The following is a 15,201-nucleotide window of genomic DNA, read 5'->3' as shown; positions in this document are numbered from 1 at the left end:
TCTCATGCTCTGTCTCTCTCTGTCTCAAAAATAAACAAAACATTAAAAAAAAACACACAACATTTCATGAATGAAGGAGGGAAGGAATATGTAGAGTGCCTGGGGCCAGTACAATGGGTGGCTGGCCCAGAGTGTCAGGTAGGGGAGGAGAGCCTCCTGGCTTTGCAAAAACAGTGCCCTACACCTTGCATCATGGCATTTTCTCACTTCCTTTTTAAAAAGCAGATATTCACTCCATAGTATTTATTAAGCGTTTACATTGTGTCGGGCACTGTGCTCGCCTTCAGGGATCCCGCAGAGGTGAAAGGACTAGCCTCTCGGGGAGCCGAGGTAGTCAGGTCACCCAGTCCACAGACTTGCTCCGCGGGTGGTGCCTGCCTGAGGTGGGCGCGGAGAAGGAACTTGAGGGGGCGGGGCTTTGGGAACTCCGGGGGAGGGCTTGTGGGCCTGCAGGGGGCGGGACACGACTTCGCTAGGAGGATTCTGATAGGTTCCGCCGGGAAGGCTTGCCGCCGTCAGGCTCCGCCCCCTGTGGAACGCTGTAGGCAAATCAGGTTACAGCAGCAGTCGGCGTTCCAGAGGCCGAAGCCTGTGGCGGTTCTGGGTGCGTCCGCAGGGTGAGTTCCGCGAGCGGGGCACTCTGAGGGACGGTCCCCGCCCCAGGGCTGCTGGGCTGCTGTCCTTGGGGACGGGGTGGGGGCGGGGGCAACCCAGAGCCGGTGGGAGTCCGAAGCCTGGTCCCAGGCCGATGCCTCCGTTCTTCCTGGGCGTCCCAGAGGCGGTCGCTGCCTTTTTCTGGCCCCGGCTCGGCGTTGGGCCGCCCGGGGAGCCGGGGGTTCCCGGCACTACAGAGGGGGTGGGGTCTAACGTCTAAGACATCTTGTTTAGTATTTCTGAAGGAAGAACCCAGGCTCGGGGAAGTGATAGCTGGGGGCCGGGGGTGGTGAACAGTGAGGGCGGCTTGTGGGATCCACGCTCAGGGTTGAGAGCGGTAGAGCTAGCGAGGCAGTAGTGGACCCCGGTGCTTACCTAACGTTTCTTACCTTCCAGAATCCAACGTATAAAGCTGGTGAAAGGAGAGCAGATCCGGTCGGGTCCTGAGACGCTGAGTCCAGAGCGATGTTGCTGAAAACAGGTACCTACGCGGGTGGGGGTGGTTGGGGGAGGGCAGGAGACCCGATGGGGATAGGGGCTCCCTGGAGGAAGTTCCAGCCCTCTGGCGTCTGGGCCTCTTTCTTTGATGTGGGTATGTGGGAGACATGTTCCTCTCTCTTACTCTTGGAGCTGGGCCAGCAAGAAGGAGATGCTCCCCACCTAGGAATCAGTTAGTTCCCTTCCAAAGAGGCCACTTCCTTTCTCTCCCCTTCTCCCTCAAAGTACAGAGGACCTGCTTTATGTGTTATCAACACCGCAGTAGCTGTTCCGTAGATGGCTAGATGCAGATCCAAACCTGGCTAATCTCTTAAGCCCTTCTGAGGCCTTTTGGGGGTCTGTGGTAGAGAGCAAAGGGCCTTGGGTGAGACTCGGGAGACCTGGAGTCTGGCCAAGTTCTGTGTACACCGAGTTGGGGGAGCTAGTCAGGGTGCAGAAAGGATACAACCTCAAGTGTTAGTTTTTTACCGACTCCGGCACCGCTGTGGCAATAGCAGGTGGGGACTCAGGCCTCAAACGCATTGCCCTGCCCCAGGCACCGCGAGCCCACTCACTGTAACTGCTGGAGCCGGCAGTTACGATAGGAGCTAATTCTTCTCAAGCCCAGGAGTCTGGTTGTTCCCCTAATGTGAAGTCCAGCGGCCTCTGCAGAGCCCAACAGCATATGGGTGGGGTGGGGCGAGGGCTGGGGCTAGGGGAGCCACTGACAGTCATCCTTCTGACTCCCCTGCAGTGCTCTTGCTGGCCCTGGTGGCCCGGGTGCTGGTGCTAGAGAATGGGCTCCTGCGGAAGCCACCCATGGGCTGGCTGGCCTGGGAACGTTTCCGCTGCAACACTGACTGCGACGAGGACCCGAAGAACTGCATCAGGTGAGCGAGGTCCACACCACCTAACAAGCCTTGCCCAAGACCCCGGGGAGTAGGGGCAGGGAGCGGAGGGCCGGAAAAGAGCGCCCGTGCCAGAGAGGATGCAACCATAGGTGACCTTTGGGACATTGACAGCCTTGTGACCTGCTTGGGGCTTCTGTGGGAGCTGTCAGGCCTGTGGGGCAGGGGCATTGTGGCGGGCCCAGCCCCTGAGATCACTGAAAGGAGATCATTGCTACAGCCAGGCTGGCTCAGTCTTGCAGCCTGGGGCCAAACGGCTCCTTTCTTTCCACCCTGCTTATGGTTCTCATAGCCTGGATTCACACTCAGATCCTCTGAAAAGTCTGAAAAGCTCTGAGGAAAGGGGTGGGGGGTGACTGAGCTGCCCCATCCCCTGCCTCTCACCAGCGAGCGGCTCTTCATGGAGATGGCCGACCACTTGGCACAAGACGGATGGCGGGACCTGGGCTACACATACCTTAACATGGATGACTGCTGGATTGGTGGGCGTGACGCCAAAGGCCGCCTGATACCAGATCCCAAGCGCTTCCCCCATGGCATTGCCTTCCTGGCTGACTATGTGAGCCCCACCCCAGCCCTGCTCTTTAGCCTGGGGTCCAGACCAGGGTCTCCACGCATCCCCCCACCCTCTGCTCAGGGCTTATTTCCACAATCCCTCTTGAGAAATCACAGTCTGGTGGGGAAAACAGATAAATGGACAGCTAGTTTCGGCCACTGAGGTGGGTAAGAGCCAGGAGGGGCATCTTTTCCAGCCTGGGATTTCAGAAAGATTCACCGGAGGAGGCAATTCTTGAGCTGCTATAGAGAGACGACATTCGAGGCAGAGGGGATGACAGAAGCAAGGCCTGGAGGCCAGCAGCAGCCCATGGGAGGTGTGTGTTGGAGTGAGGAGAAGGACCATAGTTGGCAGGAGACAGACCAGCAAACACACTCTTTCCTTTCGATAGTGGGGAGCCGATAATTTTCTAATGAGGACTGGTCAGATGTGCCTGTGAGGTGGCTCCCTGCGGGTCCTGCCTAAGCCCACTTGTGTCCTCAACCCTCCACAGGCTCACTCCCTGGGCCTGAAGCTGGGCATCTACGAGGACGTGGGCAACTTCACCTGTATGGGTTACCCAGGCATCACGCTAGACAAGGTGACTCAGGATGCTCAAACCTTTGCCGAGTGGAAGGTGGACATGCTGAAGTTGGATGGCTGCTTTTCGACCCCCGAGGAACGGGCCATGGGTGGGTCCTGGAGCTGGCCAGGGGCCATCAGGTAGACAGGGAGGGGTGGCCATGGAAAGCTCACCGGGGCCTACCTGGCCGAGCTTGTCTGTCTGTATGGCCCCCAGGGGGTAGTATTTTCCAATTCCCTGCATCCAGAGGCTGGGAGGATTATTGCCTCCCAGGCTTCCTAAAGATGGGTTGGCACCATGCCCACCCAGGAAGTGTTTGTAGCTCTGGGTACAGGGGGAGGCACCTCCTCTTTTGAGCCTCAGTTCCCTCACATTTGGTGGGAGGTTTGGGCTGAGGCCCCAGATTTCATCCTGTGCCTCCTCAGGCCTAAAATGTAGGGGTGGGGTTTTTCCAGGATACCCCAAGATGGCAGCTGCCCTGAATGCCACAGGCCGCCCCATTGCCTTCTCCTGCAGCTGGCCGGCCTATGAAGGGGGCCTTCCCCCAAAGGTAAGCCATTCCGTGAGCCCACCTGGCAATGCTCCCCACACCCAAGCCTCCTCCCCTCCTGTGCAGTCAGGGTTGCTCTCATCATAGTTGCCGGTGTGCTGATTTGTCAGTCTAGGAGAGGGTTCTGAGTGCCCCAGAGGGGGCCTCAGCCAACCCCGGGTCTAGAGAAGAGGAGGCACTTCTCAGGTGGGCCGAAGGGATGGGCGTCCAGGGCATGGAACTGCATGTCATGTGCTGACACACATCATCCAGCCAGTGGTCAGAATCCTGGTTGTACTGAGTGGGCTAGGACATCTAGAAGGCTAGTGAGGCCATGCAAGTGGGGCTGAGCCTCTGAAAGGCATTGTGGGCATATCACCAGGGGCCCTTCAGCACCTAGGACACTAGAAAGGGTGGGATCAGACTTGTAGACCTGAGGGAGAATGCTGGCAGAGGCGGGGCTCACTGAGAGAATACAGGGGTGGGTGTGCAGTAGCGAGGGTTGTGGGTATACCAGCCTGGGCCCGTTCCCCGGGCTTGGCCCCAACGGGCATGAGAGGGCAGGGCAGACTTCCGGCACCAGCACAGGTGGAGATGAGGCCTGGGAAGCCCCAGGGCAGGACCCCGCTTTCTGAGACCTTCCTCCTCGTGATCTAGCTCAGGGCCTGTTCTCTTCCCCCTTCTGCACCCTGTGTGTCTCCTGCTGAGGCTCCTCAGCCCCCGTGCAGGCCTCCAGGCAGCAAGGCGTGACTCTGCTGCTGGACTCTGCCTTCCCCCGACATCCAGGTGAACTACAGTCTGCTGGCAGAAATCTGCAATGTCTGGCGCAACTACGATGACATCCAGGACTCCTGGAGTAGCGTGCTGTCCATCCTGGACTGGTTTGTGGACCACCAGGACATACTGCAGCCGGTGGCAGGCCCTGGACACTGGAACGACCCAGACATGGTACCAGCATGGAGGGGGATGGCCCAAGGCCTGCGGGCCGCGACAGACCTGCTCCCCCACTGCCCTGTGCTGTCTTCCTGGATGCTCACTGCCAGGTTCTAGATCAGTGTCTCTGAAATGTGTCCTTGAACTAGCTGCATCAGACTCACCCTGGGAGCTGGTTTACATGTCTGTTCCCAGGGCCCCACCTCCACTTTTTGGATCAGGATGTTCGAACAGGGCCTGGGAATATCCATTGTTAACAGTCTTCCCTGGCGGTTCTGATGTTTCTTGAAACCTGAGAACTTGGTCTGTAGTGACTCTTGTGGGACACTATTCCTCGGGACAGTGAAGATAATGAAGAGTCCACATACTCCAGTCATTCCTTCCCTAGACTGTCCTTGCCAGGCCTGCTTCTGACCACCTTTCAAGGCCCCGTGCCCTCTTCCCCTCCCACAGAGCCTCGGCAGGCAGAGTCGGCCCCTCACACCTACCTCACTCATAGCCCTGACTTCAGTGTTTTTGCACTTTATCTTATGACTTGCTAGCTATCTCTTCGTTTAGTCAACAAGCATTTACTACCAGTGATTATAATAATTACAGACACCAGGCCAGATAGACACCTGGAGAAACACCAATTAGCCTGCTTTCGAGTTCTGGTTCCCGCTCGGCCACTTATCCTTGGGAAAGTGACTTCATTTTTTCTGTGCTTCGGTTTTGTCAGTTGGAAGATGAGAAAAGTAGCTACTTTATATAGGGTTGTTCTGGGTATTAAAATGGATGACCCTTTAACACGCTTGGCACAGTTTGGCACATGCAGTGCTGTGTTACATGGGTATCACTAAGTATGTAACCATGTTGCTTAGCGGTAATTGTGTCCAGTCTGTGGATTGGTTGCCCTGGGGTCAGGAAGTGTCCTCCTCAGTCTTGCCACCTGTGTTTAGGGCAGGTGGGTGACTTGTGGCAGGAGCAGGGACTCTGTCCAGGTCTGGTACCTACCGCTGCCACCCTGGCTGTATTTTTTGACTTTAGTGTGTCAGTGTATAAATGCTTTTGGCAACAGGACCCCACTGGATCCTCTGAACAACCGATGCTATAGCATATTACCACCCCATAATCTTGGTGAAATAAAAAAGCTGAGGCTCAGAGGGAGAGTGACTTACTTGACGCACCCCAAGGCTACGCTCCTAGGGAATAGTGTTCGCTGAACCAGGCCCCACAGTGTCCTCCCGCTCCATCTTCTCTTGCCTGGGCTACATGTCTAGAGTTGGTCCCCGTGCCCACTTTCCTAAAGAGGGCAGAGCTGACCGATCCTCTCCTCTGCCCCCAGCTGCTCATAGGGAACTTTGGCCTCAGCTTTGAGCAAGCCCGGGCCCAGATGGCCCTATGGACAGTGTTGGCAGCCCCCCTCTTCATGTCCACGGACCTGCGTACCATTTCTGCCCAGAATATGGACATTCTGCAGAATCCACTCATGATCAAAATCAACCAGGATCCCTTGGGCATCCAAGGACGCAGGATTCTCAAGGTACTGGAGTTTGGGGGGAGGGAAGGGAAGGCTGAGGGACTAGGCCCCCCGCTGAGAACAAGGTTGCCAGCCTGGAGGTTATGGAAGGCTGGGCCTCAAATCTGCTCAGCTCACCTTCCTGGTTGTATTCGGTCAAGGATTCTACCGGGAGCTGCTCCAACCGTCCCCCCATTTGCCTGGGTGAGAACAAGGCCAGAGCAGGACAGCTCATGGGATCTGGGAAAGGGAGACATTACCACACAAGTGCACACGGGAACAGTGGGGCCCCTAGGTTTGGAAGTACGAGGCTTCTGCACATGTCTGTGATGTCTGGCAAATAGCTAGGGCTTCCTTCCAGAGCTTAGGAGTTGTTTGAGCCAAGGGATGCAACTGCTACTAGCACTAGACTAGCATTTACTATTTATTGAGCACCTACTGTGTGCTGGGCATTCTGGGTCCCTTTTCTGAGAAGGTAAATACTTCCCTGCTTAACAAACGAGCGAACTGAGACTTGAAGAGTCTAAATAACCCAAGGCCACACAGTTGGTGAAGGGTGCAACAGAACTTGACTCCAACAGTATAGCCTCCCAGCTTGTGCTCTTTGCACAGATCCTCACCTCTCTAGTTAAAAGAAATCCACACAACTATAGAAGGCACATATAGAACTGGTGATCCCCAGAGGAGGGAACTAATCCTGCTGGAGGAGCTGATGGTGGAACCAGGCCCACGGACCTTCTGAAGGACAGGGCATCACCCTCCCGGCCGCTCCGGGCAGAGCTCATCAGTCTTATGGACAGTGTCCTCCGCTCCAGTGCCAGCAGCTGCCCACGTCTATCCCTCCCGTTAGCCTATGAACTGTCTGAGACAGGACCTTATGCACTTGTGTCTGTGTTCTAGTGTGGGGCCTGGCACAGATTAAGTGTCGGGGAGCATCTGCTGAGTCAGGGAAAAATAAGTTGGGGGTGCTGGAGGGCTGGGGTATCCTCCAAACTTCTGCATCACATGGAGCCATGGGTTAGGGGGGCCCAAAGCTCAAAGGAGGGCCAGGGAGGGGATTTCAGGGCCTGCCTGAGCAGGGAGCCCAGCCGGTAGCCACCTTCTGTGTCCAGGAGAAATCCCACATTGAAGTGTACGTGAGGCCCCTGGCCGACGAGGCTAGCGCCTTAGTCTTCTTCAGCCGCCGGACGGATATGCCTTATCGCTACCACTCCTCCCTCGCCCGGCTCAACTTTAACAGCTCCAACACCTATGAGGTGAGTATCCTACTACCGGTGGGGCTTCGGGCTTCCCCGGGTGGGTGTCGCTGGGGGTGGTCCTCTGGCAGGGGCGCAAGGGGCAGCTGCAGGCATCGAGGGCTGTGGCTGGTACCCTTCCGGGCTCCCATTTCTGTAGGGCACGCTGGAGACCCACCCCAGGCAGGCCAGAGTCCAGGCTTTCACACCCTCTGAGGGGGTCTCTGCAGCCATTCTTCAGTAGTACCGGCGATGTCTCTTTCCACTACAGGCCCAGAACGTCTACACGGGTGATGTCATCAGTGGCCTCCACCCTAAAACCAACTTCACGGTGGTCATCAACCCTTCAGGGGTAGTGATGTGGTACCTGTATCCCACCAGGAAGCTGGGGGAAGTCCCAGCAATGAGGAACTGAAACATGTGACAGGCTGTGGCGGCATCACTGAGACCAGACCATGGAGCCTCCACATGCCGAGGGCTAGTAAGTGGGGTTCTCTGACACCCAGGCCCACTCGGTGACCTGGCCCCATGAGACCCAAAGTGCAATCTGAGGGCCAGGTTCCACACCCTGCCCAAGTGTGAACCTTCTTGGAAACTTGTCTTAGGGCGATTTCCTATGGCCTTCCTGGTTTCTACCTTGTCTGCATGGCCCCACAGATGTTACTGAACGACTGAGCCAGCTTCCTGAGCCCCCACAAGCAGGGCCACTGATACCCTCCGATCTTCTTTCTGTGGACTCTGAAATCAGGACTTGGAATTTTTCTTATGATTAGGACTGGAGATCTGACCTCTTGTCAGGAACTCCCACAAATTGTGTGATCGGTTTGCCTGCCTGGATAAGGCCTTGCAGGCTAACACCAGCCAGGTTACCTTGGTTCCCTCTGGTTACCAATAAAGCTGTTCTTTAATTGGGTAGTTGCAATATGGACGTGGGGTCATGGGCACCTTCAGTTAGGGACTCTGGGCAGCACTGCACAGGGTGCTGGTTTGAAATCTCACCTCACGTGGAAGATGTGTGGCATCTTCTGGCTCCTTATTTTCCAAAGTGACCTGCAGATTATACTTCCTAGACATGCCAGACTTGCCTCTCACCAGGGAGCCATCCTGCTCTGCCCAACTCAAGTGGTGGTGACAACACAGCCAGGCACAGGCCTTTTGTCTCGCGCACCCCTTCCCCACCCCCTTCAGGCTCACTCCTCAGCCCTCCTGCTGCACACAGACCCTGATCTGCTAAGGATTTTGCATTGTCTTCTGCACCTTTCAGCTCATGTCCCCTTTTCTGCCAGGGCTTCATTCAGTGGCACTCTGGGGTTGGGTGCCAGTGAGGGCCAGCTAGCCTCTCTCCCACCGGGCTGCTGCAGTTGGTCCTTTGCCTGGCAGCACCCCCAGCCCCTCCATTCATTTCTCTTCTCCTAACCTGGCTTCAGAGGAGGTTCAGACCCACCCCCACCCCCCACCAGTGTCCGAAGACAAGTCTAGGGGCTCTTTGGGTCTTTTTTTTTTTTTTTTTTAAGTTTTATTTATTTAGTTTGAGAGAGAGCACGAGCAGGGGAGAGTCAGAGAGAGAGGGAGAGAGAATCCCAAGCAGGCTCCGTGCTGTCAGCACAGAACCCAATGTGGGACTCAAACTCAGAAAACACAAGATCATGACATGAACCGAAACCAAGTCGGACGCTTAACCGACTAAGCCACCCAGGCGCCCCTCTCTGTATCTTAAAATATATTTCCTGCTCCTCCTCTTCAGGAAAGTAAAAGAATGGCAGGTTCTTGACTGCCTGCCTTTGTTGCTATTTTCCAAGCCCTGTTCCTTTAGCTAAGGCCACAGGGTACCTGTGGTCCCTGATGGTTCTTGTCCCCATTTGGAAAGCTGGCAGCAGAGCAGGCTAGGTAGGTTTTCCTTGGGCTTGAATGTGGGAGCACACAGCGCCCTGGGTCTGCACTGTCTTGCCCTGTGGAACTCTTCTGGGTAGATCTCCCATACTCCCTCCCTCAGGGTTTGAGATCCTTGTGATGAGAACAAAGGCAAGAATAATGTAGTTTAAATGAAATCTCCTTACAGCCTGCAGCCCACTGACAGATACCTGAGACATGCAGTATGTGACATTCCTCAAGGAGTCCATGGCTGCCTTAATGCCTCAATGTTTATATTTCATTAAAAACTAAAAATAATCTTATCTTGACAATAGTCAAATCTTCAATGTCCTATAAGACCCTGCTTTCAGCATACAGAAATTCCTTAGAAACCTCCCCTGCCTCTACAAACTGAAAGTATATAATCAGTCACCCCTCACACTTGCAGGTGCAGCCCTTTCTGCCCATGGGTTCTGTCCCTGTGCTCTAATAAAATCACCTTTTTGCACCAAAATGTCTCAAGAATTCTTTCTTAGCCGTTCGTTCTTGAACCCTACTTCAAATTTCATCACTGGTATTTAGAATATGGTGTAAAGAACTTACAAGTACATATTTTACAACGTCATTTAAGATTACTGGGGTTTCACTGATGGAGTCTGGAGTCATCAGAGAGCATTCTCCTTCCCCAGTTGATGTCTTAAGGCTGTGGGTTACTTAGAAGGTCAGAAACCTACCACATCCCAGGCCTCTGTCCTTGGAGGCCTGTCACCCCATGCATAGCTCCAGCTTTGGGTCTTGATCATAGTGCTGTTTTAGCCAAATGGAATGGTCTCAGGTGGGTACACTTCTTTGGCCAGTCCCAGGAAAGAAGTCTTTCCCACTACCCTGGGATGTGGCAGGGGATGGCGGTTGAGACCATGGACTTGGGAGTCAGGATTAGGGAGCAGCCTTCCAGACTGAGACACGGTTGCATGTCTTCACTTGTGATAGAACTTGTACTTTTATCCTGGGGGTGCCTGGTTGATTCTATCCTTTTAGCCTTCATGCTGTCAACATCACACCCTGCCTATCTTCCAGGCATTGTTTTATTCTCTTCTACCCACAGCCAGTTAGGGACTCAATTTTTTCCCAGTTCAAGGCAGTCTTGTTTGGATCCAAGGGCACACCTCTTCTTTTAAGAATTATTTTATTATAACAATTTTCAAACACAAAAATAAAATGGTGCAGTGAACCTCCATGTACCCATTATTCAGTTCTAACAACCATCAATATGTGCCATTATTTCATATCTCTCTTCCCACACATACTTTTTTCTTGTGAGCTAGAGTATGTAAGTATAGAGTATATTAAGGTCACCTTAATATATGTGACCTTAATACAATTTTCCTGTCCAAAAAGTTAAGTTTTTAATAATCTAACCATTCTGTGTTGTTTTTGCCAACTGTCTCAAAAATATCTTCCTATAGTTTATTTGAATCAAAATTGAAGCAAGAAGTCAACAAAAAGTGGTCCAGTATTAACCACCAAATGTTTGTTCCCTCCATAAAAGCAATGAAAACCTTGCCACGTATTATCAGAATCAACTTTCATAGAACATTGGAAATTAACCAAAAGTCTGCAGCAGCCCAGAGAGTATTCAGTTAAGAAAGACAGTTGAATCTTGGTAAGAACAGGGCAAGCTTTTTAATGTCTTTTTTTTTTTTTTTATGTCTTAATTTACCCTAGTATCAGATTTTAAATCAGCTAGTTTAAATATGTTCGAAGAGCTAAAGGAAACCATGTATAAAAAACTAAAGGAGGGCCACCTGGTGTCTCAGTTGGTTGTGTGCCCAGCTCTTTGTTTCAGCTCAGCTCATGATCCCAGGGTTGTGGGATCAAGACCCATGTCAGGCTCAGTGCTGAGCGTGGAGCCTGCTTGAGATTCTCTCTCCCTTCCTCACCCTCTCTCCCCTCCTCATGCTCTCTAAAAAAATAAAATAAAACAAAACAAAAAACTAAACTAAAGGAAACAATAAGAATGATGTCTCAGTAAATAGAGAATATCAGTAAAGATATTGAAGTTACAGAAAGGAACCTACAAGTTGAAAAGTCTAGTAACTGAAATAAAAAAAAAAAATTAACTAGAGGGGCTCAACAGCAGACATGCCCAGGCAGAAAAAAAATCAGCAAACTCCAAGATAGGGCCATTGAAATTAGCCTGCCTGAGGAACAGAAGAAAAGAAAAATGAACAGATGCTCGGAGACCTATGAGACACTGTGCAGCATACCAACGTACACAGAAGAAGAGAGAAAGGGCAGAAAGAATATTTGAAAAATACTGGCTAAAAGTTCCCCATATTTGATGACAAAAATTAAGCTACACGTTAAAGAAATTCAATGAATTTACCCTCCAAATAAGATAAACTCAAAGGGATGCATACCTAGACACAGCATAACCAAACTCTCAAAAGACAAAGGCAGAATTTTGAAAGAAGCAAGACAGAAGCAAGTCATCACATACTAGGGAAAATACTTGACATGAATGAAAATGAACATAAAATGTACCCAAAACACTAAAATACAACATACCAAAACTTTTGGGGTGAAAGCAGTGATCAGAGGGAAATTTACAGCTATAATTTGCCTATATGGAAGAGAGAAAAGACAACCCCCACAATGGGAGAAAATATCTGCAATTACATATCTGATGAGGGACTTCTATGTAAAGTATATGAAGAACTCTCACAACTCAATAATAAAAAGACAACCCAATTTAAAAATGGGCAAAGGATCTGAACAGACATTTTTCCAAGGAAGATCTGCAAATGGCCAGAGCTCAACATCACTAACCATTAGGGAAATGCAAATAATAAACACAAGACACCACTTCACACCTAGAAAGGTGGATAGAATAAAAAAAGTCATAGTTATAAGGATGTGGGGAAATTAGAACCCTCATATATGCTACTGGTAGAAATGTAAAACTGGTACAGCTACTGTGGAAAATAATCTGGCAATCCCTCAAATGATCAAATGCAGTTACTATATCACCCAGAAATTCCACATCTAGGTATATATCCAAAAGAAATGAAAGCATATGTCACACAAAACCTTGCACACAGATGTTTACAGCAACATTATTCATAGCAGCCAAAAGGTGGAAAGAACCCAAATGTCCACCAACTGGTGAATGAATAAACAAAATATGGTTAACCATACAATGTATTATTATTCAGCCACAAATGGAGTAAAGTACTAACACATGCTACAACATGGATGAACCTTGAAAATTATGCAAAGGGAAAGAAGCTGGTCACAAAAGGCCACATACTATATGATTCCATTCCTTTGAGGGTCCAGGAAAGGGAAATCTGTAAGACAGAGAGATTAGTGGTTGTTTAGGGCTGGGTGGGGAGAATGGAGGGATAAGGGATAACAACTAAAAAGTTCAAGGTTTCTTTTGGAAGTGATTAAAATGTTCTCTCTCTCTCTTCTTTTTTAGATTCAGAAAGAGAGAGAGAGCACAAGCTGGGAAGAAGGGCAGAGGGAAGAGAAAAAATCTGAAGCAGGATCTGCGCTCATCATGGAGCTAGACAAGGGCTGATCCCATGACCCTGGGATCATGAGCTGAGCTGAAATCAAGAGTCAGATGTTCAACCGACTGAGCCACCTAGGCACCCCTGAAAATGTTCTTGAATTGACTAGAGCCATCGATGGTTGCACATATCTGTGAATACACTAAAACCCATTGAATTGTACACATTAAATTAATTATAGTATATGAATTATATCTCAATGAGGCTGTTAAAAAAACTCACACCAGGGGTGCCTGGCTGGCTCAGTCAGTAGAGCATGTGACTCTTGATCTCAGGGTTGCAAGTTTTAACCCCACGTTGGCTGTAGAGATTACTTTAAAATCTTTAAAACAATGACAACAATAAAAAAAAAAAACTCACACCCACGTCTATTGCAGTATTATGCACAGTAGCAAAGACATGTAACCCAAAAGTCCATTAATGGATGAATGTATAAAGAAAATTAGGTATATACATACATATTATTTTCAGCCTTAAAAAGAAGGAAGTTCTGTCACATGCTACAACATGGATGAACCTTGAGGATACGTTAAGTGAAATAAGCCAGACACAAAAAGACAGATACTGTATGATTCCACTTATATGAAGTACCTAAAGTAGTGAATTTTGTAGAAACAAAGCAGAATGGTAGTTGCCAGGGGCTTGGGGGAAAGGAAATGGAGTTGTTCAGTGGGTATAGAGTTTCCGTTTTGTATGCAAAAATCCTAGAGATCCACTACTCAACAAAGTGAATATAGTTAACACTACTGAAGTTTACACTTAAAAATGGTTAAGATAAGCTTTATGTTCTGTTCTTACCTCAACTTTTAAAAAAGAGATATATATCTCTGAGACTCAACCAGAAGACACCCAGCATTTTAGGGGTGCTGGCTGTGGAGAGGCTCAGGTCAATAGGGTCCAACACAGCTAGGAAGTAGTACATGAGCTTGTGAAGAATATGCTCAGTCTGGATCATACACAGGACAGCAGCATTCCCCAGGAATGCAACAATGAACACAAAGAAAAGGGGAGTCCAGTCCAGATGCGTACATCTTCCAGCCCTGGGATGCCCAAGAGGAGGATTGAAGAAGGATAGGACTGGGTATCATTAGGAATGGACATCCTCCTGCCATTTTCAGACCTTGTGCATATCAGTGCAAAATAACATTGTAATATTCCTTTTATCCCATTCAATGTTATCCACACTTTTCTGCCATCCTTACCTCATTATCAGATGGCTCCAGGAATGGAGACAGCCTCTCCCTTTCCCATATCATTTCCCTTCAAAAAAGGGTGAACAAGAAGGGAGAACATAATTTGTCAGGTGGATATTCAGGGTAAAGAGTAAGAATTTTTTTTTTCAACGTTTATTTATTTTTGGGACAGAGAGAGACAGAGCATGAACGGGGGAGGGGCAGAGAGAGAGGGAGACACAGAATCGGAAGCAGGCTCCAGGCTCTGAGCCATCAGCCCAGAGCCTGACGCGGGGCTCGAACTCACAGACCGCGAGATCGTGACCTGGCTGAAGTCAGACGCTTAACCGACTGCGCCACCCAGGCGCCCCATGAGTAAGAATTTTTAAAGTGGGGTAGCTAAATAAGCTATCCCTCACATACCACACCCCCACTCAAAAACAACAATTTGGCATCCATCCGCAGACAAAAGTGCCTGGTGGGAGGTATGGGATTCAGCACCACACACCAAGGCGACTGGGAGGGAAGAGTCTTGACCACCAATGTATCAAGTAATAGGTGTACAGACCTCAGTCCCACCTTGAACCCTGCAGTGGCCTGTGAACTGGCTCCAGCCCCTCTTAGCCACAGCCTAGGAGACCCCTGGAAAACTCTGTCTTAGACAATCACCCACAGACAAGAGAACCTTTGTGGAAGTTCATGCTTCCAGTAGAGAAGTTCTAGCACACCACTGGAGAAAGAATATAAGAAATTGGACTCACTGGAGAGGGAAAGCGGAACAGTTTGACTTTACGCACATCCCCCTTCCCCCAAGGCTGCACAGCTCATGCCAACGGAGATGTTCTTGGACCTTGATTTCCTCCACAGGGGGAAATGCAAGCATGTGAGGGAGTACATGGCTTCCCCAGCTGTGCAGCATGTTGCCAAATGGGTCTATTTCTCACTCACTCCAACCAGAGTACTGAGTCATAAGCTGCATGACTTGAGGGTGGGGAAAGGCTGGGAGAGTGACAGATAAGACTTTCAGGGGGCATTAAAGGGAAATGGATCCTATGTGTTTCAGACTCCAACAAGAAGCCTGCCCACAAGCTGCTGGGGAGACCTTGACTGCAAATCCCCCCAACTGGCCCAAAGGCACCCCTGGTGATCCATGCACCTCACCCCACACACCTTCACCCTACAGCTGGCTCTCTGTGCAAACTCTTGATGGTGGCAAGAGTGAGCTTTGGCAGATGGCTAGTGAGCACACAT

The 15,201-nt window shown here is 50.5% G+C and overlaps 1 protein-coding gene across 3 annotated transcripts; it reads left to right on the top strand.

Annotated features, from left to right (window-relative positions):
* Positions 1–499: 499 nt before the first annotated feature.
* NAGA (alpha-N-acetylgalactosaminidase) lies at positions 500–8,260 on the top strand. 3 transcript variants are annotated; one of them, XM_043562761.1, is made up of 10 exons: positions 503–617; positions 1,051–1,135; positions 1,886–2,021; positions 2,427–2,598; positions 3,089–3,266; positions 3,613–3,707; positions 4,473–4,634; positions 5,944–6,141; positions 7,230–7,373; positions 7,624–8,260. In XM_043562761.1, the coding sequence occupies exons 2-10, from the start codon at positions 1,120–1,122 to the stop codon at positions 7,765–7,767; spliced, it is 1,245 nt and encodes a 414-aa protein (XP_043418696.1). In that variant the 5' UTR covers positions 503–617; positions 1,051–1,119; the 3' UTR covers positions 7,768–8,260. The 3 variants fall into 3 exon arrangements, with proteins under 3 accessions (XP_043418698.1, XP_043418696.1, XP_043418697.1); XM_043562762.1 differs by lacking the exon at positions 503–617 and adding an exon at positions 697–856; XM_043562763.1 differs by lacking the exons at positions 7,230–7,373; positions 7,624–8,260 and adding an exon at positions 7,018–7,223 and having other exon boundaries at positions 500–617.
* Positions 8,261–15,201: the final 6,941 nt, after the last annotated feature.

This window comes from Prionailurus bengalensis, chromosome B4, assembly GCF_016509475.1.
Source record: "Prionailurus bengalensis isolate Pbe53 chromosome B4, Fcat_Pben_1.1_paternal_pri, whole genome shotgun sequence".
Classification (NCBI taxonomy): Eukaryota; Metazoa; Chordata; class Mammalia; order Carnivora; family Felidae; genus Prionailurus; species Prionailurus bengalensis.
Note: the sequence above shows the minus strand (reverse complement) of the source record. Positions and strands in the feature narration are given on the sequence as shown.

Excerpts from the sequence above, each read along its gene's own strand:
- NAGA (XM_043562761.1), top strand. Across the intron at positions 3,708-4,472 it reads AAGGGGGCCTTCCCCCAAAG|GTGAACTACAGTCTGCTGGC; the intron begins GTAAGCCATTCC and ends CCCGACATCCAG. Across the intron at positions 6,142-7,229 it reads AAGGACGCAGGATTCTCAAG|GAGAAATCCCACATTGAAGT; the intron begins GTACTGGAGTTT and ends TTCTGTGTCCAG.